The sequence below is a fragment of the Bos taurus genome, chromosome 10 (assembly GCF_002263795.3).
Source record: "Bos taurus isolate L1 Dominette 01449 registration number 42190680 breed Hereford chromosome 10, ARS-UCD2.0, whole genome shotgun sequence".
NCBI lineage: Eukaryota > Metazoa > Chordata > Mammalia > Artiodactyla > Bovidae > Bos > Bos taurus.
In genome coordinates, this window is record NC_037337.1 from 101,065,863 (window position 1) to 101,090,860 (window position 24,998).

The 24,998-nt window shown below is 50.7% G+C and overlaps 1 protein-coding gene across 9 annotated transcripts in view; it reads right to left on the minus strand.

Moving 5' to 3' along the window:
• The window catches only part of FOXN3 (forkhead box N3), a 448,976-nt gene that overhangs the window by 234,138 nt on the left and 189,840 nt on the right, over positions 1 to 24,998 (minus strand). For all 9 annotated transcript variants that reach the window (NM_001206687.2, XM_005212146.5, XM_024997328.2 and 6 more), the window contains one exon: positions 23,694 to 24,250. In NM_001206687.2, coding sequence (NP_001193616.1) covers positions 23,694 to 24,236 — 543 coding nt within the window. In that variant the 5' untranslated portion in view covers positions 24,237 to 24,250. The remainder of the gene's footprint in view (positions 1 to 23,693; positions 24,251 to 24,998) is intronic.

Genomic DNA, 24,998 nt, shown 5'->3' on the forward strand with positions numbered 1-24,998 from the left:
ACGGGTGGGATGTGGAGGGAGATGGGAGTGAGGTTCTAAAGGGAGAGGATATATGTATACCTATGGCTGATTTATGTTCAGGTTTGACAGAAAACAACAAAATTCTGTAAAGCAATTATCCTTCTATTAAAAAATTAAAAAAAATAAAATAAAAAAAAAATAAAAGTAAGGAGAACTGTTACTTCAAGAAAATGATAAAGCCGTGAAATCCATTAATATATTTTTCAATCAGGAGACTATGTTTGGGGATTTTCTCTAAGCTGCCTTTTTTTTTTTTAAAAAGAGGAAATCCCAACCCACAGAGCAGACAATTCGCTTTTTCTTCAAACTGACAAGCAGTATCATTCTGTTAGATACTAGAGAATTCGTATCATCGAGAGTGCTTTTATTCTAAGGGGGAAAGACTAGCAAAACAAATTACACAGTATTAAAGGAAATAAAAATGGCACAGGGAAGCAGCAAAGTAACTGAGTTGACTCATATGCCCCAAATCTCCAGCGACCCCTCCAAGTCCCCTTGAGAGGGGTCCTGTCCACACACAAGGGAGGGGAGACCCTCTCAAGAGGAGTCCAGTCCCTCTCAGGAGTTCCTGCCCTTATCACTTAGGAGGTAGTATTCCAGAAAGGTCTCCTTTCTGGATGCTAAGCTTAACACTGGGTCCAGCCCACCATAAGCCAGAGGTGAAGAGGACCGGCACAAGAAACTCTGTTGATGGACTTATGTCTGCTCTCCTGGGGCCAGTTAAGGAGGGGGTTATCTTTAGGGATTCCCAGGTGGTGCTAGTGGTAAAGAACTCGCCTGCCAGTGCTGGAAATGTGAGAGACGCATGTTCGATCCCTGGGTCAGGAAGCTCGCCTAGAGGAGAGCATGGCAACCCACTGGGATTCTTGTCTGGAAAATCCCACGGACAGCGAAGCCTGGCAGGCGACAGTCCATGGGGTCACGAAGAGTCAGACACGACCGAAGCGACTCAGCGCGCACACACACGCAAACTTCAGAAGAATCACCTTGAATCCAAGGAGCAGCCTGACTGCCCATCGCCAGCCCCAGGTGGACCCTGGCACTCCAGGGCCGCCAGCGAGTCCTTCTGCTCCCGAAGCAGCCCAGGCTCGAGGGGACAACTGTTGCTCAGAAATAAAATGCTGTCACACTGGGCAAACCGAAAACACTCGACAAAAGTGCCTTCAGATGCTTAGTAAGACTGAGGTCATGCCAACACTGAGTCACACAGAACAAAGCAGTCCGGGCAGTAATAATTCTACAGGGATGCAGGCTGGCCCTCGCAGCCGTACCAAGAGCCCATCTGACACAACTGTTTGGGGTCGTGCAAACCGAGTCTGATCTCACATTTCAGTCAAAAGTACTTTTCTGCTGAAGAACACATTACTCCAAACAAGAGCCGCTCCTTCCAAGTTCAAGGTTTAGACAGATCCTAAGAAACGTCAGGCAGCTGTGGCACCTGGTGGGACCAACTCAAGCCAGTCAGCAGGCACGAAGGGCCGTCCTGTGGGTTCAGGACGTCTAAGACCTGCCGTGGGCACAGGGCCATGTGGGCGGACCCCGGAGGCAGATCCCTGGTACAGCAGACAGCCCAGGATGGGGGCGCAGCTCTGGAGGGCTGAGAGGAGACCGAGACAGGCCCACAAACACCTCCAAGTAGGCAGAGGCAACCTAGGCAAGTTCTCACTTCTCTAAGGGGCTGCCTTCTGAACTCGAGTACGGTCTGAAGAGGATGAGATGAGTGGCATGAGTTTAAAACAGGGTGATGCCTTTTAGGATTTCCATTTATAAAGCTAAAAAGCTGCGCCTTCCTCCTGCTCCACCACCCCACACCACCTTCCCCTAACAGAAACACCGAGTAAAGCCTTTTAAGATAAAAACAAACAAACATAACCATATTAATAAGTTTACTGCATTTTTTTTGGCTGGGCTAATCTTCATTGCAGCACTCGGGCCCTCTAGCTATGGAACACAGGTTTGGGGCAAGTGGGACCTTAGTTCCCTGACCAGGAATTGAACCCACGTCCCCTGCACTGGAAGGCAGATTCCCAACCACTGGACCATCAAGGAAGTCCCAAGAAAAGCCTTTCAGGTGCCGTCTAGAGAACAGAGGGGAGGTGAGAGAAAGGAGGGGAGAAAAGTGGACGCTCACTACAATTCATTCCTGACAGAGGAGGGGAAGTTCAAGTGCATGACAAACAATCAATGGTCCCAGAAGAACCAATCCCATCAGTTTGTGTCCCAAGCTGTCTGCCTGCAATCTCTGAAGCAAATATGCCCAGAACTCTGTAAATTCTCCCGACGTGGTCGTCAAGACCTACAGTCTCCTCATTCATCATCAAAACTGAAGAGGCAAACCAACCACCTGCCTCCTAATCTGGCTTCTTTTTCTTTAATGTGAACGAAGTCAGGTTTCGAATGTCCTCAAATAGGCAGTGTTAAGAGTGAAAACAGCTCTGAGCTCTGGAGGTGTGGGTTCTGGATCTGAATCCATCAGCAGCCCTCCAGCCTCAGATCCCCCGCTCTGTAAAGACACAGCCCCACTGCACGATTCCTAAGTGCCTCTCATTAGGTTTAACTCTTCACGCGATGTTGTTGAGTCGCTCAGTTGTGTCTGTTTGTGACCCCATGAACTGCAGCACGCCAGGCCTCCCTGTCCAGCACCAACTCCCAGAGCTTGCTCAAACTCATGTCTAAGGAGTCGGTGATGCCATCCAACCATCTCATCCTCTGTCGTCCCCTTCTCCTCCCACCTTCAATACTTCCCAGCATCAGGGTTTTTTCCAATGGTCAGCTCTTCACATCAGGTGGCCAAAGTATTGGGGCTTCAGCTTCAGCATCAGTCCTCCCAATGAATATTCAGGACTGATCTCCTTCAGAATGGACTGGTTGGATCTCCTTGCAGTCCAAGGGATTCTCAAGAATCTTCTCCAACACCACAGTTCAAAAGCATCAATTCTTATGGCGCTCAGCTTTCTTTATAGTCCAACTCTCACATCCATACATGACTAATGGAAAAACCATAGCTTTGACTAGATGGACCTTTGTCGGCAAAGTGATGTCTCTGCTTTTTAATGCTGTCTAGTTTGGTCATATCTTTTCACACCATTAGTGTAAGCAGAAATCATTGCTACTTCTTTTTGCTGTTGTATTGGTTTCCAAGGGCTGCTATAAAAAGGTGCCACAAACTGGGTGCCTTGAAACAACAGAAATTTATTCTCTCATAGTTCCGGCTTGAAGTCTAAACTCCAGGTATCAGCAGGGTTGGCTCTTTCCGGACGTTCTGAAGGAAGCTGTGATCCATGCCTCTCTTCTAAGCGCCGGTGTTGCCGGCAGTCCTGGCGTTTCCTGATGGGTAGATGCATCCGTGCGCTGTCTGCCTCCATCCTCACACAGCACTCTTCCCGGGATCTCCTCTTCTTATAAAACGCCAGTTACATGGGATTAAAGCCCACACTAAGCCTGTATGTCCTCATCTTACCCTGATTCTACCTGCAAATATTCTATTTCCAAATGGCATCACAAGTACTGAAGGTTAGGGCTTCCACCCCTCTTTTGAGGGTGCACAATTCAACCCAAAACACTTGCTTGGACAGGCAAACAGCAGGCACCACGAGAAATCCAACGATGGCACCACATGAATAAGCTGCCGTTTCTGGGCAGGTTATCTATAAAGCTTCACGGCCATCTCCAAATGGCCTTGCATCAGTCACAGCCAGGTGACGGCCAGGAACAGGGCTCGCCAGCAAACCCACACACCTCAGCAAACACACGGCCCCGAGTGTATACCACACACTCTGCACAGGGCCAAAAAAAAAAGACCAACTGGGATTATATTTCATGAAGCTCAACCACCGCTAAGAAAATAGCCACGTGGCAATAAATGACGCCTGCACAGACACCAGGCCTGTCCAGAGGGAGGGAGAAGACACTCGCTGATGGTGACAAAATCAAGGGATCAGCACGGGTGGTTCTTTCTGCAAGTTCTGAAAAGAAAACTCAGTCCACACCTCTCTCCAAACTCCTGGATGCAAAGGAGCGACAAGGCGGCAGAAGAGAAGCGAGAGCCCAGAGGGACGACTAGTTCAGAGCGGAAAGCTGGGGAGGAAAGACGAAGGAGCTGACGTGCACGTCACTCCCCCGACATCGCGGGAGTTCGCGAGATGCTCTCTGATAAAGGAGACAGAACTGATCGTCAAGAGAAACGTGCAGAGAGGAGGAAGTCGCAGCCCCACGTGGACACGCCTGTCCTAAGCGATCTGGAGAGGTGCACAGGGGTCGAAGCCCTGTGATCACTAAGAACCCGCCTCCGCAGGAAAACTGGGAGCTGCTGTACTCTATCCTGGGCTCCCAGAGCCCTGGGGGAGAGTTCAGAAGATCCGGTCCTAAGGGCCGACTCTGAGATGCTGGCAGGAATGAGAGCCCCAAGGGGTGGCTCAGCACAGCTGGGGGGTCTCAGTTCAGGAGCGTCGTCCAGCTCTTATCTGGCCGGGAGCGAGGGCTTGCGGGTTACACGCATCCCAGGCTCGAGGCTCCCTCGCGGGAAGAGTCTCCTGCAGAGTGAGCCCTGTGTGGGCAGGGCTGCCCCCCAGCACCTCCTCAAGCCTCCCGGAGACACACGTTTATGCACTACGGGGCCGAGTATGCTCCTGCGCTGTGGGAACAAGTGCTCATCCTCAACCCAGGGCGGCAACCGGGACTGGCCGTCAACCTGCGTGTCTGATAAAAGCATGGGACGGGGAGGATGACAGAGTCTTCCAGGAAAATAAAGAAGACACACACAGACAACACACAAAAGCGACTTCTCTATGGTTCAGTAGTTGAGACTCAGCGCTTTCAGTGCAGGGAGCTCGGCTTCGATTCCTTGTCAGGCAACTAAGATCCCACATGCTGTGCAGTGTGGCTAAACAAACAAACAACAACAGCAACAAAACTACAAAAAGGAGTCCTCTGGGGCAAGTGGTTTGGGAACCATGGATCCAGGCCAACTCAACTGACAGACGAATGACCACAGGAGAAAAAGCACTGTATGGAGAAAGCTCAGGTCCTGAGTGATGCAGGCACTTGGGTCACGGAGCTGGAGAGGGACCCGGTTAACTCTTAGATATCCACCTCCGTGCTCTGGGCATCAGCTGAGCTTCTTAAGAACCCTCTCCGTGCGACAGATCCTCTACTCATTGACACACGTAAAAGCCAAGCTGCACTCCTCCCCGCTCTCCGCCTTGTGTGCGTGTCATATAACATCGGGGGCACCTATGTCTTTATATGCTCGTCTCTCCCGCAAGACTGGAGGCATCCCTGTTTCCCTCGTGCCCAGCACACAGTCTGTTTATGAGCACGGCATCAACACTTGCTGAACAAATGAATGAGTTATGAGAAAGTTTCCGGCATACAGGAGTGGTCCCATTACATTATAACTTATTTCCATTATTTCTGAGGAAGAACTCCCCTCAATATAAACTGGTCTCTAAGGAGGAAGGGAACACTTGTAAAATAAGTTAACGAACCAGAGATAATGACGGCAGAGTTAAGACAGATAAGTAAAAAAATCCTCCCACAGTCCTCTGATTCCACCTCTCACTGCTCCCGGGCATTCTGCCGTCTCTACGCGTAATGCAAGTATCTATCAACAAACAGGTCCCAGCTCACTAAGAAAGATCTGGGTGGATCGTACTGATGGCTACAATACCAATGAGCAAGTAACTCAAAACAGGGTCCACAGACTTTGTCAAAGAGTAAAATTCAATGACATTCTGAGTAACTGATGAAACAAAAATGTGATAGGCTTGAGCGTAAAGAGTAAAATTCAACGACATTCTGAGTAACTGATGAAACAAAAATGTGATAGGCTTGAGCGTATTTTCAAAGGTCACAAACAAAAATGATAAACCACTTACAGAAAATTTTAGTACATTCAGTGACTCAAAATAAGACACACAAAGGAAAATAAGTCCCATGTAATAACAGCTCAAGTTCATGTCCATGTCCAGTCAATAGAGTCCTGAGGAAAGAGTGAAGTGAAGAGACGGTACAGAGTGGAGAGCTGCAGGTCTGGGCTCTGTGACCACTGAGCCTCCAGCAAGTCGCCTGTACTGTTGGGACCCGAGACTCTTCCATAAAACCACTGTCATCTCCTAGGATCCCCGTGAAGACAGCTCTATCAAAGAATTTAGGGAACAGCAACAGCAAAGAAAATCTGGGCTTTAACAAAAGTGCCAGACTGTGGGGTGTCGTCCACAATTCAGCGAATTTCACAGGGCAGGGGTCAATCCTCCCATGCCGCGTGAGCCACCTCTTCCTCCCAACTGTGAAACGCTCCTTCGTCAGCACGCTCAGTGCTAACACTGGGTCCCTTTTGATAATTCTGGACGAGAGGGTGGCAACTCTTCGCCACTGAAAGTAGACAGAAGCAGCTGTCTGGACAAGCCCATAGTCTTCAAAGGACTGAAAAAAACCCAAAGAACTTAAAGTAGTGTTCTTCCTAACTAGAGAAAGCTGCTCATACAGGGTACACAAACCTTATTAGCAGTAAATATTCAAAACTAAGAGACATAAACTGAATTTATCTTAAAATATTTGAGTTTGTGGCTTACACCGCGTCCATTCTCTTGTAAGGTATTTCAATGAAACCACCACAAACTATGGGGGAAGCTGCACGGAGGCTCCTTGATAAAAACTAAAACCAGAGATACCAGCAACTCCACTCCTGCGCGTGTGTCCAGAAACGACAAAGCCTCTAATCTGAAAAGATGCATGCACCCCGACGCTCACAGCAGCCAAGACACAGAAGGAACCGGTGTCCATTAACAGATGAATGGTTAACGGAGATGTGCTATATAATACATAAATATGCACACACACACACATGCGCACACACGCACACACACACGCACGCACGCACACGCGCACACACGCGCACGCACACACATGCGCGCGCACACATGCACGCACGCGCACACACACGCACACACACACGCGCGCGCGCACACACGCACGCACGCACACACACACGTGCACACACACACACGCACACACACACGTGCACACGCGCACAAACACACGCACACACGCGCACACACACGTGCGCACACACGCGCGCGCACACACACACGCGCACACACACGCACACACACACACGCACACACACACGCACACGCACACACACATACACACACACACACACACACACACACACACACACACGCACACACACGGGCTACCCTAGCAGCTCAGCTGGTAAAGAACTCCTGCAATGCAGGAAACCCCAGTTCAATTCCTGGTCGAGAAGATCCGCTGAAGAAGGGATAGGCCACCCACCCCAGTATTCTTGGACTTCCCTTGTGGTTCAGCTGGCAAAGAATCTGCCTGCAATGAGGGAGACCCCGATTCGATCCCTGGGTTGGGAAGATCCCCCGGAGAAAGGAAGGCTACCCACTCCAGTGTTCTGGCTTGGACTGCGTAGTCCATGGGGTCTCAAAGAGTCAGACACTGAGCGACTTTCACTTTCTTAGATACAGTAAAGAGTCTTGGTTAATTTGGTTTTAGGAGTGACAGTGGTTTTGGGGAGAGGAGTGTGTTTCTGTGAGTTTGAGAGTTCTTTTAGAGATATATTCTGAAATATCTGGAGATACAATGATTTGCTGCCTGAGATTTGCTTTAAGACACTGAGGCAGAGGGGGTGAGAAGGGGCAGACGGAGCTCGGAGGAAACAAGACCGGCTGAGTGATGATATGCGTGGTGTGTCGGCTCCCACGATGGTTACGCTGTGCACTCCAGTCCACCACACTACAGTACTAACCCTTCCGCAATATAAAGTGTAAGGAAGGCAGACTTTATAAGCCCACCTGAAGAGCTTGATCTTATTCCTCCAAATGCTGCTTCTCAAATTTTCAAAACTCATTTAGGGAGTGTGTTTAAATGCGGCTTCCTAGACAGCACCACCAGAAATTCTCAGTCTGGGCTCAAGTTCAGAAATCTGCATTTCTCATCAACACCCTAGATCACTCTAGGTCGGTGGTCAGAGCCACACTCTGAGATAAACCACCCAGGTAACAGGAGCCGCTACAGGGCTGTGAATTCATGACCCCGCTAGCAGCCCTGTGTAGATGGACTTTCGCGGACGGGAGGCAGGAAGGGACTAGGGGCTCCTGCATGACCCGGCAAACAGTAAAGATCAGCGGCTGGGGTTACAGAAGAAGGGGCATCGGAGCCCGGAAGGAGGCAGAGTCAAAGGACGCGACAGCTGACGGGGGGTGGAGCTGAGAACGGGAGGGGTTGGGGACGCCGCAGAAACAGAGGGCCCTGAGACTCGCAGAAGGACCGGACATCGGGACAGTGGGAGGCATCAGTGTCCCCCGAGGGCCGGCGCGCTGCGGTCCACGGGGTCGCAGTCAGACCGAGCGGCTGACCCGACGGACCGACCCGAGGACCCAGGCCCACACCTCTGTGTCCCCTACAGCGTCGAGCACAGCTCTCTCCACATTCCAAGAACTCACGGTGGCTAAAAGAACAAAGGAATAAAATAAATCAACTATGTCAAGGGTCCCCGATCTCTGAGATTTAATGCCTGATGATCCGAGGTGGAGCTGATGCAATAAAAATCAAAATAAAATTCACCATAAGTGCAACCCATTTGAATCATCCTGAAACCATCCCCCCACTCCAATCTGTGGGAAAATTGTCTTCCACTAAACCGGTCCCTAGTGCCAAGAAGGTAGTACTAAACGGTTAATATTACTGTGCTTACCGACAATGCCCAAGGGGAAAAGATGTTATCATTTGAAACCCAAAGAGGGAAAAATGCATCAGGACACCAAAAAATGATCAAATCCACAGAGCAGTACCAGGGTGTGGGTCACTCATTCCATTCCTCTCTAAACTATGAATTCCATCACAGTCAAGTCATTCATAGGAAGTGAAGGCACCAACAAGCAAAGGCAATGACCAGTGAAAAGAGAATCATTAAATAAAAATAAGAGCAAAACACTTAAAAAATAAGCTGGAGACTGTTTGATCTGTTTGTTTACAAATCTGGTCCAAGCTAGTTAAATCTATGGAAAATCAGTCAGTGCTGGCCATGGTCTTTTTCTCCATAAATTTCCAGGCATCAGAAAGTTCCGCTATGGTGGACAAGGCTGCTGCAGAAACCCTGAAGACAAGAATGACTTGCCTCCTGCTTTGCAGGCTTCCCTGGTGGCTCAGAGGTAAAGCCTCTGCCTGCAAAGTGGGAGACCCAGGTTTGATCCCTGGGTCAGGAATATCCCCTGGAGAAGGAAATGACAACCCACTCTAGTACTCTTGCCTGGAAAATTCTGTGGGGTACAATCCATGGGGTCGCAAAGAGTAGGACGTGACTGAGCAACTTCACTTTCACTTCTTTATTTTCGTATATGCCATGCATTTTCTCAGAAATATCTAAGGGCTGCCCCCTGCCTTATAAGAAAAGTCTAGACTTCTCAGCATGGCACTCAACACCCAAAGTCCAGCTCAACTAAAACCTTGCAAACCTCCTTCTCTCTATCTTACAGGAGCCCTCTGCTTCAGCCAAGTGGGGTAGAGGAAAGCGGAAATCCCAGATCTTGGTTAAACATCTGGCTGGGCCACTTAGCAAGCCGATGAATTTCTCTGAGCCTCAGTCTCCCCACTTGTAATGCAAACACTGTCTCCACCGTACAGTTGTTGGAAAGCTACACGCTCATGGATACAATGCCTCACACAATCACAAACAACTCCCAACCAGACAGGTGGACATGTCAGTCCCATTTTCAAACCCAGTCTTCGGCCATCTGCGTCCCCACCCCCACGTCCAAGTCAACCCTAAGGACTCCAGTGACCTCCTCTCTCCCTGTCACCAGCCAGAGCCCTGGCCACCCAGCTAATGAAATCCCGTCTCCTCTCCAGGATTTCTCCCATGGCTCTGCTAACCCCCAGGGATCCTTTTCTCCTTTGGATTCCCAAAGCATGCCATTCTGGCCATTGGACTGTCAGTCCCTTGGCCCTGGCCTCTCTTTACCTCTGCCCAGCCCACTCCACCAGAGTTTCATCATCTCCAGTCCCTGGCAGGAAGTAATCACATTTTCCCCCCATTTTGAACATCTCAACGTGATGACAGGGGCCGGTACACAATGGTTGCTAGCAAGGCCCCTTACCCCATCCCTTGCTCTGGAAAATCAAGACAGCCTGTTTCGGATGCCTGACATTCACTCCTGTCTGCAACCGGAGGCTAGAGTTCATCATTTTTGGTAACCACTCAACCCTGTGATTACAAGCAATTTGAGGGCAGCTGGCAGGAAGAAGTAGCCACCAAGGAAAACTGTTAGTTTGAGAATCACCAGCCCCAAATCTATGGGAACAAAATGTGAGAAAGATGAACTCATCCCCAGAGACCGTAACGAAGGGAAGCGCGAGATGGCCCCCAAGTTCCTTGGTGTGAAAATCCATCGTCTGGGAGAGAGAGCCAGAGAGGACACGAAGGAAAGCAGGGCTCACAGAACACTCCAGAGCCACTCATTATTTTCCTCTGTGTTATTAAAATGTTTCGGGGGCTTTCCTGGGGGTCCTGTGGTTAAGACTCTGCCTTCCAACGCAGGGAGTTTGCATGGGATCCCAGGTTGGGGAGGTAGGATCCCACACACCTTGCAGCCAAAAAAGCCGAAACATAAAAAACAGAAGTAATATTGTAACAAATTCAATGAAGACTTTGAAAATGGTTCACATTAAAAAAAAAAAAAAATCTTTAAAAAAATTGTTTCCAAAGACCAGAGTCTTTCCAAAAAACTTTTTTGTTGCAGGCACGTTTCAAGCCCCCGCCCAAGCCCACGCCTCATTCCAGATTAACGGGTGGCCCCAACTGCTGTTTTGACCCCGGGGGACCCTGCCCCTGCTGGGACCAGGGCCGAACGTCTGATGCAGGGAGCACGGGTCTGTGCGTCTAAAATAATGACAGACGCTGCGTGGGGTGGTGGAGCCGACTCCACGGAGCACTGGGGCCCTCACATCACAAGGGCTGGTGCCAAGCTCAGCAGCGCTGCCTCGGCAAGCCGGTGGTGTGAAGACGCGGAACCAAGGGCCACACGGAGGAATCCAGGCTCATGAGGAGACCGCAACGGCACGGACGAGTGGCCCCGTGGCCACGGACGGAGCCACGGAGGGAGCAGTGTGAATCGCCATGGACCCCAGACGTGTTACCGCCCGTCACCACCAGTCCAGGGAACCGCTGCTGAGGCCTTGGGCTGAGCATCCTTTTCTTAAGGCAACTTGGGTGACTTTCTTTTCCTTGCAACCAAATGTACCCTGATGAGCACATTCTCCTTTAAGTGGAGCTAAATAAATCCCACCAGCAGGAGATCTCTCTTAGAATCTATTTCGACTGACAGCAGCTACTTCTGTCTGATTTATTACCTTGCTAAGCCCTTCCTTCTGCAAGCCGGAAGGGCAGTGATCTCTTCTAAAGCAAGGCTGATTTTACACCGGCAGGGCCAGCACGGCGGCCCGACGTTACAGGGCTCCGTGCCGCGCATCGAGGCCAGTCTGGTCAGCCTGTCCATCCCCTGAAAGCAGCAGAGCCTCCACATCAGCAACTGTCGCTGAAGCAACTGCTTACTTTCCAGAGCCACTGCAAACCTCGTTGCTTGGAGACACGTATACAAGAAAAACCCCTCTCTCGAGCCTGGGACCCACGACTTCTGTGAGTTCCTGGCAGGGGTGGTGGCTTAGTGGCTAAGACGTGTCTGACTCTTGCGACCCCATGGACAAAGGAGCCTGGTGGTAGCCCAGCCCCTCTATCCACTCCAGGCCCCTCTGTCCATGGGGTTCTCCAGGCAAGAATACTGGAGTGGGTTGCCATTTCCTCCTCCAGGGGATCTTCCTGATCCAGGGATGGAACCCGAGTCTCCTTATCTCCTGCAATGGTAGGCAGATTCTTTACCACTGAGCCACCTGGTCAGGGGGCTAGAAAGGAATGTTCACTGGGGTGCATTTCTCTCAGCAAATCAGAGATGTCCCTGGCCCCAAGCTCATTTGGAAGTTATATTCTCTGCTGCCTGTAAAACTGCAGGCAGTAACTACTGTAATGACAGGTAAGTTATTTTTTAAATAATTCTGAACTTCTCCCTCTAAATATAAACCTCTTTGGTTTTTATTCACCAGGCTGACTACACCCCCTGAATTCTCTACTCAAACACTAATGGAAATAAAATTTCCAACAAAACTAAAATAGAGGCTTGATTTCAGCTCCTTTCTAAAGGAGAGGTAATCCACAAATCCTCTTTAGTTTTCACCAAATAAGCACTAACGCGTCCCAGATTTATACCTCGACTCCGACTTCTGCAGCGAGCTTGAAACTCACGTTACCAAACCTCTGACTTGAGAGCTCCACCTAGATGTTCAAAAGCCATCTCAATTTCAACATGGTCAAAACAGTATTTCTGGCTCCAGCCACGCCTCCCACTTCCCAAGCCACATTTGCACGCAGGCCTTCATCGGCACACCCCACGGCTGGTCCAAGTCAGCATCATTCCCATCACCTTTAATCTGCACCAGAGAACAAGCCCCAGCTGTTCCCTGCCCTGTCCCTTTAAGCACGTCACCCTCCTCCCTGACATACCCCCTACAGGCCTCCTTCAGGCCCGTGTGCACTTCAAGCCACTGCCAGGGCCTTGCATGTGCTGCTCGCTCTTGCCTGCACCTCTCCTGCCACTCCAGGCTGGCCCCTCAGCTCCCTCGGGAAGCCTCCTGCTCTCCTTCCCAGCCCCTCGAGGCCATTCTCCCGTTGGTCTTCACTGCAGGCATCATCACTACCTTCGTGTGTCCACGCATGGATCTACTATTAAACGCAGCCCTCCCTGTCACCCTCTCTGCCCCCACGACGTGGGCAATCCAGGAGAAACACGAGGGACGATGCATCACAGGTCATCAATGTATCCCCGGTACCCAGAACGGCGCCCGGCACATCACAACGTGTACGGCATGATTGAACTCTACTTCTGAGATGACTGACGCTACTTCTCTTTCCGAGCTGCTACTGTTGTTGAGTCGCTAAGCCGTGTTCGACTCTTCTGCAACCCCATGGACAGAGGAGCCCGCAGCCTGCCAGGCTCCTCTGTCCAAGGAATTTCCCAGCAAGAATACGGGAGTGGGTTGCCATTTCCTTCTCCAGGGGGATCTTCCTGACCCAAGGATCGAATTTGCATCTCCTACATTAAAGGTGGATTCCTTACCACTGAGCCACCAGGGAAGCCCTGTTTATAAGTGCAGAGTCTGATTTTCACTTTGCAGGGTAAGGCTTCCGTAGCGTCTCAGAAATGTGGCTGTGAATGCAGTTTCTCACTTCACATGACTGCGCCAAGGGAAGATTCTAGAAGGAATACAACATTCTATGGGGCACTCTGGGCATCCTGAACGAGACTCTGCGCCCCAGCTCTGAGCCACACTGCCTGCCCTCTAATGCCAGGAGACTGGATGTGTTTCTTTTCTCCTTCCATGACAACCACGACTGCAGTCAGCGGTCACATGACTTGATCTTTTCTTCTAAACACGAAGTACGTGTGTCTGAGCGCTCCGCTGGCTGTTTCCTGACGTCAGTGAAGTCATTCGTGGGCCGCGTCCCCTGAGGATGACAGTCACCACTTTGTATGAGACACTGCACAGAGCTCCAGTGAAGGCCACTCTCACCTCTAACTCACTGGCCCCAGAGGGGGCCCGACACAGCCCGTGGGGACGCGAGGGAAGGAAGGAAGGGGAATAGGAGAGCCTCTCCCCCGAGAAGCAGCAGTCACTCTGCCCGTGTTGACTGGTCTCCTGCTAAGTTCACAAGCAAAAGTACTCAAACAGCACCACAACACGCACACGCGCACGCACACACGCACACGCGCACGCACACACACACACCAAAGACTCCATTCTCTTTTTGAAACTGTCGGCAACCTCGCATAGCAAACCATCGAGCTATTATTAAAAGAACTACTTCACCCCCTCCCTATCTTCAACCATGTATTTCCCCTGCTTTTCTTATCACACCTGGCACATGACTACATCTTCACCTCTATCAAACTGTTGCTTCTGAAGATATTAAATGCAATTTAACTAGAATATCTGGAAGCAAAACCCCGATAAATGGAATGTCTGAAAAATGGGTCATCATCTCCGCTTTACTTACGTTACTGGAACAATTGACAGTTTTCCCTTTAGCATGCTACCTCCTCCACCAGTTCTTCATACTTATTTACATAACCTTTCTGATCACCCATTTCTTTCCTCTTCTCTGACACTGTTCCAACATATCCTTTAGGCCCAGCAACATTCATCTCCAAGACCGTCCGTACCTCTGTGGCAGAAAACCTCATGCTTGCTTAGTAACAGAATCAGCATTTCACTTGCATATCAATGGCCTCAGCTGAAAGACTACGCTTCCCAGCCGTCTTTGCTGCCAACAGGAGTCACGTGGCCAGGAGCTAGCCAGCAAGATGAAAGCAGAGTGTCGGGGAGGACTGTTTCTGAAAAGCTCCTTAAAATGGGTGACTCAACGGGACTCCCTTTTGTCTGTGCCTGCATACCCTTTCCTGCTTCCCAAAATGAGAACAACCCAGCAGATGCCATTTAGACCATGAGCGGACTGTGCGAACAGAGACAAGCGATGCACTAAGAACAGCAGAGTGCAAAGACAGAAGGGAGGTGCGCTTGTCTCATTCCTCAAGACCCGCTTTATGTGGCAAAGCAGTGCACTTCTAGCTCGTTCAATCACCAGTTTCTGAGTTGCTGTTTATAATTAGTTCAGTTTAGTCGCTCAGTCGTGTCCAACTCTTTGCGACCCCATGGACTGCAGCACACCAGTCTTCCCTGTCCGTCACCAACTCCCAGAGCTTGCTCAAAGTCATGTCCGTGGAGTCGGTGATGCCATCCAACCATATCATCCTCTGTCGCCCCTTCTCCTCCTGCCCTCAATCTTTCCCAGCATCAGGGTCTTTTCCAATGAGTCAGCTCCTAGCACCAGATGGCCAAAGTAATGGAGCTTCAGCTTTAGCATCAGTCCTTCCAATGAACACCCGGGACTGATTTCCTTTAGGATGGACTGGTTGTGTCTCCTTGCAGTCCAAGGGACTCTCGAGAGTCTTCTCCAACACCGCAGTTCAAAAGCATCAATTCTTGTCAGCTTTCTTCACAGTCCAACTCTCACATCCATATATGACTACTGGAAAAACCAAGCTTTGACTAGATGGACCTTTGTTGGCAAAGTTATGTCTCTGCTTTATAATATGCTGTCTAGGTTGGTCATAGCTTTTCTTCCAAGGAGCAAGCATCTTTTAATAGAAACAGTCAAACCTCGACCTAACTAATCTATCCTTGGAGGTCTCATGTCCATTCATGCTTTGTAAACTATTTATTCAAGTGTCCCGCCCCGCAGAAGGCCTATTCAAAACCTGCCCATTACTACTTTTTACCTCAGCTCCAAGTGCCCCTCTCTGGGGAAGCGAAGTCTCCCTGACTGACCTCACTTACCAAGCTGGCACTCTTCTCATACCTGCGATGGTTTATAAGCTTTTAAATCTGTATTTGGATAATGTCTCCTATTTCAGTGGAATGTAAACTTCCAAAAGGCAAGAAGCAAATCTCAGTTTAATAAACCAATAAGTAAAAAGTCCCTGAAATTACAGGCAGTGAAACACTGATGCTCTACGAAGGCAGAGGCATTCCACAGGGGCGACAGGAGTGAATTTCAACTGTCTGAACACTGTGAAGCCAGAAAGTGCAAGTACTGATCACTCAGTTGTGTCTAACGCTGTGTGACCCCATGGCTGCAGCCCACGAGTTTCCTCTGACCACGGGGATTCTCATTCTCCAGGCAAGAATACTGCAGTGGGTTGCCATCCCCTTCTCCAGGGGATGTTCCCAGCCCAGGGACTGAACCTGGGTCTCCTGCACTGCAGGCCGATTCTTTACTGTCTGAGCCACCAGGGAAGCCCCTTTAAGCCAGTGTTAAAGCAAATGTAGCCAGGGGATAATTCTTACTTGGCTGGGAACCTCCCTGGCCTAGTGGTTAAGAATCTACTTTCCCAAAGAAGGGGACGTGGGTTCGATTACTGGCCGGGGAACTAAGATCCCACACGCCGTGGAGCCATGAAGCCCAAGGCCACGCATCACAACTGGAGACAAGCCAGCCAGTGCGCTGTAACTAAGAACAGAGGAGGGGGGGAAGAAAGGAAATGAAGGAAGGAAGGAAGAAAGGAAAGACGGCAGGATGAAAAGGAAGAAGGAAACATCCTTACAGGGTGGCTGGACATATTCATTGAGAGGAGAAACAAGCAAGTTACCAGCAACAGGGATGGAGAACAAGAATTAAACACTTTAAGGGGCCACACATCTGAACTCCACAAACAAAAGAGCAGCCTATAAACACAGAATCATCAAAATGAACATTATATCAGCCTTTAAATGTATATGTGCATATATATATATATATTCATCATCATCTGTTTCAACCACAAAAAATGTCCATTGAGAAGAAGAGAAGATTTTCTAAAAAGTGTAAAACCTGTCACCGTATTGTTAAAGCGTAAGAGTGTTAAGACGTTCAAGGGCTCTGTGAGGGGGAATGAATTAATCCCAACAACCCGTCACTAAAAGCAAAACACACGACTTTCAAAGAGGAGACTGGTGTGCCAGATTCCTATAATGTTTAGTGCAGAGAATTATCCCGCGGCTAACGTGATTTCAGAGGGGACTCCCAGAGCCTCTTCAGCTCAACAGGGGAGGTTCTGAGAACAGTCTCTTGGTGGCTGCATATCCAGGTAGCCCCTCAGTGAAGAAGTATCTCACACACGTAGCTGGGTACCACCAAGCCCTACCTAAAAGAATGCAAAACAATACTGAAAGTGAAAGGCCCTCAGTCCTGTCTGACTCTTTGCCACCCCGTGGACTACACGGTCCATGGAATTCTCCAGGCCAGAATACTGCAGTGGGTAGCCTATCCCTATGCCAGCGGATCTTCCCGACCCAGGGATCGAACCAGGGTCTCCTGCATTCCAATACTGGACAGATACGTTAATGGGGTCCTCAGATTCAGAAGAACCAAGCTTTCCAGAACTCCTGTATAGACCCTCATCAAGGTCAGTAGCAGGGGAATCACTGTGGGCACTAGAGAAGCAGGGGCCTCTTGGAATGGACGGGCCAGAAGAGAGACAGGACACAGACCAAGGAAAGGCAGAGCGCGCACAGGAAGGACGGCTGCTGCCAGGGAGCTCCGTGAGCGAGGAGGAAGCCGCGCAGGTGGGCTGCGGGGCCGAGAAGGCCTTCCGGGCCGGGCCACCCACGCTCAACCTTGCGCCCTGCTAGCACTTGGCACAGGAAGCACAGCTGGTTCTGAACACAACAGGTGCTTTCAAAGTCTGCTGAATGAACGAATGAGGAGTGAAGAGCTGGCAAAAGGAAGACAGCAGAAACGCCCCCCAGCCAAGGCACCTCTGCCTGGAAGAATCAGGGGGAGCAGCGGGGTCTGGGAGGACCAGATGGGCAGGACGGATAGCGCAGCGTGGCCGAAGGCAGGACACAGATTTCTTGACCTCCCTGAGGATGCTGGTATGAAGTGCTTTCTGTTCCAGAGACTGTGACATGGGAGGATGTTTATTTCAGGCCCCCCAGAGACCCCGGTAACATCTCAACCTTCCAAAGCAACACAGCCTACAGCACAGATGATGGAAAGCGGCCTGCCGGGCGGTGGGCACAGGAGAAAGAGGCCGTGTTCCTGCTCCGCGCAGGGCAGCCCCGCTCAGAGACAAACAGGCCCATCACCTGCCCCGGCGACCGCAGAAGAACCTTTGACACCTCATCTGATATTTGCATGTCCCACCACGCAACACTACCCCGATGTGAAGTAATTGACTCAACAAGGCCGAACTGCAGAGTTTATCAAAAACCATCATTTACCACCAACCTCCCCGCCAACAAAATAATAACAGTAATAGTTAGGGCCTTTCTTCTTCCTAAAATGACCATCACAGGTGTGGTGGCACTGTCATGGGAAAAGGAAATGCTCTGATTCTGCGGCTGCACCCCCGAAGGGAAGGATTAAGAGCAACTGTGATACAGAGGTGCTGCTGTACGAGGGGCGCTCTGCCACGTCAGAGGGGCTACGTTTTCAAAATTGCTTCTGGAAAAGAAATTTCATCCAGCAGGATGGAAAAGCAAACATCAAGGGAGCTGGGAACTGGAGGGGGAATTTGCATAAACACAGGGGTCAGGGGCTTTGGACTTGGCCCAGCCCTCTGTGGAGGGGCCCTGGGAGGCAGGGGGCCTGGGGGAGCCGCGCGCCGCACGCTTTGTGCAAACTCGACGCCTTTCCAGCTGCTTAAAGGTTGGCCTCGTTTCAAAGCCAAAAACATTCTCTATACTTATCTTCCTCTACCCTGTACCCCCAGAGTAAATTCCGGGTGTATTTGAGTTATCTTAATTCCTCTATAACTGATGTTCATAGCATACTTTGAGGAAGCACCCCGAGATCAACAATCAGCCTCTATCCTGAGGAAGCGTGGTCAAGCACTGGGCTTAAGGTCAGCGCATGTCCTTCAGAACTGGAGGGAATCAGGGTGAATTCCTGTTCTGCTGCTTAGTAGCTGTGTGACCTCTAGCAAGTCCCTTAACCACTCTGAGCTTAATCATCATCTATTTTAAGAATGAAATTAGGGCCTACCTCATAGGGTTGTAGTGAGGAAGAAATAAGATATTGGGAAAGTACAAATAAAGTGTTCTCTAAGTCCATTACTGTTATTACAAAACACGCGTGGTTCTTCCCTTTTCCAGGGTCAGGAGTCCCACTGAGAACCAAAAAAGTGATCGAACAAAATCTTGAAATCTTCTAGGAAAATGCATAGTCACATGACATGTTATCAGCAATTTCGAGTTGTCTGCAAAGCCTCTGACATTCAAAGACCCCAGGTTAAGAAGCCCCAAGTAACAATAAACTTCTGCTTCTATAGCTGAGGAAACTGAGGTCCAAGCAGCCATGTACTTCCAGCATCAAAACTCGAACCAGGTATCTTGGCTTCCAATCCAGGCCTCTTTCAACCAAGACAAGCTGCTTATATTTATAAGCTAAGACTGTACTTAAAGCTCTGAATATAATAAATATACTTCTGTACACTGTACACTGTACCCTCTTATGACAACAGTATGTTTTGTTAAACTGGAAAGTCAAGAAAAAGCAGAGAAATAGCAACACGCACACCTGAGCCACTATAATCCAGTTTATAAAAAATAAAAACCTGTGCTCTACGTCTCATTTACAAATACTCAGAGAGGTTAGTACACACCAATCTTATGGTTCCAACTGAGATCTGTAGTTAGGAAATTCAAAACGGAATCCCAGACTCTGGACCTCTATCCTGACTGATCTGGGCAAAGGTTACCCACAGATGAGACCGTGAGATGAAAGGCTGAAGGGGACTCTGCAGAGGAGCGAGCAGCCAACCCTACATGAACCCACAGTTCAAGCTCAGCGCCCCCAGGCGTGGGTCAACCAGCCTTCCTGACGTGAGAAGGCACGAGACGCGGCTGTAAAGTACTCCCCGGGGGCCAAACAAGCCAGAACGGGATCTAGCCTTTTAGCACGTACTTCCATTTCACAGAGTATCCGTACAAGAGGACAGAGGAACAAGCTTAATGAAGCCCCAACGAAGCAGACGTGCTATGCAGACGGGTCAATTTGACAAGGAAGGGGCTGGGCATCTGCCGCGGGTGACAACAGGTTAAACAGGTTGAAGCAACAGAGCCCAGTGCAGCGCTTAAACGACGTCTGGATCCTGATTCAAACAAACATTTTGTAAACCATCAAGAATATCTGAACAACAGAGCTGGCATCTTGTGAGACCAAAGAACTGTTCGTTTTGTTAGAGGTGACACTGGCATTGTGGTTACCGAAACGACTCCTACACGCACTAAAACAGGTCGGGATAAAGTGACGTGAGGGATGGGATTTGCTTCAAATTACTTAAGAGCAGAAAAACAAAAATGAAGGAAGGAAGGCAGGCCAGCACTGTTAACTGCTGAATCCGTGGCCAATGGTGGTGAAGGCGATAGAGTCACTACACTCTCGCCTGTGCTGTACATGTCTGAAGTTTTCCATGACTGGGGAGGGGAAGAAAAAAAAAAACAAAACTTCTATCTTTCAAAGTCCTGTTAGAAATAAAACAGGGGAAAAAAATACTATTCACACCTAACTTACTCATTCATGAGAATATGTTCTTGATGAAATCTCTGCATTGGAAAGAACCCGAAAGGGCATCTGAGTCAAGGATTCCCAAATCCGGCTGAAATCAGAAATATGAAGCTTATGAAGAATCTCGGTGTTCCCCAGCCCACCTTAAACCTGCTGAATCAGAGTCTCTTCTGCTGAATCAGGAGACGTGGTGGGTGTGTAAGAGCCACAGGTGACTCTGGTGTGGTTCAGGGTGGCCCCTCTCCAGCCCCATTTGAGCAGCTGCACGGCAGGGCACGTGTCCCCAGCCCCCAGAGACAAGGATCACACCGGATTCTGCATGCTCACGCTTGTGCATCTTGGCCTAAGTGTGATCCTGCACTTTTAACAAGACAACAGAGTGGGATGGCTAACCCTGTGCACACAAACACAAGGCTTCCACACCGCCACGCCCCCAACCCCAGCATCCTTCTCACCAGCATTCAGGCACGCACGTGACCACTGAGCTGCAGTGGAACCTCAGAGCGGGAGCCACAGCCAGGGAAAACCCCCCAGGGAAAACCCCCCAGGGAAGAACAAGCTTACCTGAGAGTCCAAGGGCTTTCACTGGGCAGAATGCGGGCACACGCTTTTCCCTGACTCACTGGCCGCGGCAGAGAGCCCCAAGTGAACGGGCTGGGACTGGTGCCTGAGGGCACCCAGGAGCCTGCTCCTCACCAGGCAGCCTCCAGCTGGCCCCCAGGGAGCCAGAGGGAAGCGCAGAGAAGCGGGAAGCTCACACCCTTACTCTGTCCTCGCAGCATCAGCAACGCCGAGAACAAACTCCCGGCCACAGAACCGACTGGCATCTCATCAGAAGGACGTCAGTACAGGTCCGAACGGCTGGGCAGCCACGACTCTGCATTCCACAGAATTAACTGCCTCCAAGCCCTCGAAACCATTCCCTTTCAACAGGCGCTGCATGTGCCATGACAGACCCTGGGCAAACCAGATTCCCAGAGCAGCGTTGGGGTGGCGGGTGGGGTGCCGGGGGGAGCTATCGGACACCCACTTGTCACGCCCCAGGCTGATGAACGATAACTCCTGAGTGTCTCCGCTCGCCGTGGAGCTGGTCTCGTTGAACATTTCAGAGTGTGCGTTTGCTAAATTACTCTCATGTGCCCCAGCATGACAGCAAACACACCGACCCAGGCGTGCAGTAACTCGCAGAATCGTTTCACACCAAGCTAAAAGCCCTGGTCGTCGCGGCAGCAGGGACGTGCAACCCTGGCGGGCCTGACAGCTCTGTCTTCTCCGCCTTCTAACCCTGCAACTAATTCTCCGTGCTGTGTGCTCAGTCACTTCAGTCATGTTCAACTCTTTGCAACCCCAAGGACCATAGCCCGCCAGCCTCCTCTGTTCATGGGATTCTCCGTGGAGAATACTGGAGGGGGTTGCCATGCCCTCCTCCAGGGGGTCTTCCCCACCCAGGGATCACACCTGAGTCTCTTATGTCTCCTGCATTGGCAGGCGGGTTCCTTACCACTAGCACCACCTGGGATGTGGAATTGCTCGCCCAGACCTTCCCTTTCCAGAGGACCCACCTGTATGGTAGCTTTTAAGGTTATGGGCTTAGTTCTTTACAGGGAAACAGCGAGTTTTCTCTAAGTTCAAGGAATGATGGGAAAAAACTCTGCAGAGTCGAGTCCGGAGGTCAGTCTCCCGATGACCCTCCTGGGATAAGGACGGGAGGAGAGCGTGACAGACTCCTAGGGACGGCAGCAGTACCCATGACGGCTACAGTTACAGGAAACTCGGACCTGGGGAGGCAGGGCTGGCACGCTCAGGCGTGCTCACTCCTGCACTCTGACCGGGGGGCCACCTGCTCCCGGGTCAGCAGCAAAGCTCCTCGGCGTCCACACCTTCCTCCTCCTGGGCAACACCCTCCTCAGGCCCTGCACCCCTCCCCACCCCGTCCTCAGCACAAACTCTGGGTGAACAGCACCTGCCGGCAAACACGCCCAGCGGCAGCAAGGATAAACGGGGCTTCAGCCCAGCCAGCTACAGACTTGGGCAAGTGGAATCTTCTCAGGTTCAAGATCCTACTGGAAGCATGAATCTGTTCCCGGAGACAGAAGAAATGAAAGGCCCCAAGCCTGCACAGCTGCTGAGCCACACAAGAGTGGTCCTGGGCCTGAACCTGAATTTCAAAAAGAATGGAAAGCAGGGACTTCTCTGATAGTCCGGTGGCTAAGACTCCGAGCTCTCCAGGTGCGGGCCTGGGTTCGATCCCACTCAGGATCCCTGAGACCTGGTGCAGCCAAATAAATAGTAAAACAGAAAGGAACGCAGACTGCCCGCTGCACACTGCAGCACCGCTGACGCAGAGACCAGAGCTGGGGACACGGCAACACGAAAACCTGGCAGAGAGGGGTTTTCTGCCAGGTTATTTTAGCCGTGGCCACGTTACTTTCCAGGCTTCCAAGTGGCGCTACTGGTAAAGAACTCGCCTGCCAATGCGAGAGATGCAGGTTCTATCCCTGGGTCTGGACGATTCCCTGGAAGAGGGCATGGCAACCCAGTGTTCTTGCCTGGAGAATCCCATGTCAGAGAAGCCTCGTGGCTACAGTCCATGGGGTCACAGTGAGTCAGATACAACTGAAGCGACTTAGCACGCACACATGTTACTTTTCACGACTTCAAGCTAGGTTACCATTTTTCTAACAAGCCCACCTTCTTTCTACTCTACCTATCATATTCCATACAAGAAAGATAAAGCAAATTATTAAAACTTCCTTTAGCAAACCACAAGGGTCAAGCTTTAAAGGCTTTAAAGCAAAAATTCTACCTTTTAAAAAGCCAGTCTTGAATGAGAACCTTACCCTCAGACCCCTTTCCACCCTGAGAGGGAATTTCAAAGTTGCCAAACACTTTACAGAGCCCAGAATTTCAAGAGAGTCACCTGGGCACTTGGGGTCTTTGTTCCTGCAGTATATAAAGATGTTCAAGTCATCTGTACAATGTCCACCACTGTCTATTTATTCCTAGACCCTAGGAATAAATTCTAGAATTCTAGAACCCTAGACCGACAGCCTTTCTCTGAGTTAATATTCAGAAAGAATACAAATGCCACATTTCTCTAGCCCTTGGTGGCAATTTTCCTACATATGTATATTTACACTCCTCATGGCTCATGGCTGCTCTCAGAATACAGACCTTTGTTTGGTCTTGAAAACCAAAGGGACCCACCCACGCTGAAGGATGACCATACTAAGAACCCATCAGGCCTGCAAACCACTGTTCTGTAACCCCGCTCCCCAGTGGGAAGCCCTCAAGCCAGCTTTAGAAACACCAAGCGCAGGAAAAGGAAGTTCTTGACAAGCGCCTGAACGCATGCAATGAGACCGCGTTCTCTATTTACGCAAGGAGCACTTCCATACAACAAATTCACATTCCTGAACATTTTCTCTTCATGGAGACACGTTTCACTTCCAAAAGAAAAACCTGAGCTCCCGCCCCCGAGGCTTACCTGACTCCTCTCTTTGTCCACTTTCTTAAAACATTTATTCAAGGACAAATTGTGTCTCACTGAGTTTTTCCACCCAGTAGGTGCGTTTGCAAAATACGGAAAGTGTTCCAAGATCCAGTTGTAGATATCCTTGACGGGCAGGCGCTTGGTGGGCGAGTCCTCGATGGCCATGAATATGAGGCAGCTGAAGGAGTAGGGGGGCTTGCAGTTGGGGTTCTGCCTGGCGTCGTAGGGCACGTCGGAGTGGGCGGGCGACGGCGGCGGGTCGTCGTCCGGGTCCTGGACCGGGCTGACGCTGCGCAGGACCGAGTCCCCGAAGCTCTTCAGCAGGTTCTTGCTCTCGTGCAGCCAGTTCAGGTTGGTCAGCTCCTCATCTTCCATGGCCCCCTCCTCTAGTCGGATGTCGGGCAGGGGGAAGTCGAGGTCATCGTCTTCCTGGAGGGCCTTGGAGAAACCGCTGCCCCGGTAACACTGACTCAGCCCGCTGGAGACGCTAATTCCTGAGCTTTCCGGCTTCTTGCTGGGAGGCATGACTGGACCCATCTACGTGAAGGCTCCTGAAACACACGACACAGAGAAGATGAGGGGGGACCCCGACGGCAGAGAGGCAGCCGCGGCCTCCCGCCCCGCCGGCTCCGTGGGCTCCCTGCCCCTCAGAGACGCCCCCTCGCCGGCCCGCCAGGAGCAGCAGGAGCCGCCGGGCCCACGCACGGGGCCCCGACGGCCGCAAGGGCAAGACCGGGGGCGTTCGCAGCGCCCCTCAGGGGCTCCTGCCTCACGAGAAGAGAAGAGCGGGACGCCAGGAGGGGACTGGGAGCCTACCACACCTAGCGGACGAACTGCAAGGCTGTCCGGCGGGAGCGCTCAGCGCGTCCACTGCAGAAGCTACAGGTTCCATCCCTGGTCAGGAAACTAAGATCCCTCAAGCTCTGCGGCAGGGCCAAAAAAATAAACAACCCGCCTGTGTAACAGCACAGGGGAACAGTATGCCATATCCTGTGATGAACCGTAACGGAAAGGAATGTTAAAACCAATACATGTTCCGTATAAAAGCACTTCGCTGTACACCAGAAACTAACGCAACACTGTAAATCAACTGTACTGCAATAATTAAAAAAGGGGGGGTGGGTTCCACAAGGTCGTCTTCCGGATCCATGAAGCCTCTCACCGTGACCCTAGGAAAATCAGTCATTTCCTGCTTGCCTCTATTTACCTGCTTCACATGAAAATGTACAAGATTCTTTCGAGCCTCACAATAAACACCACAAAATAAGTGCGGCCACAACCCAGGTCACTTCGGGTGAC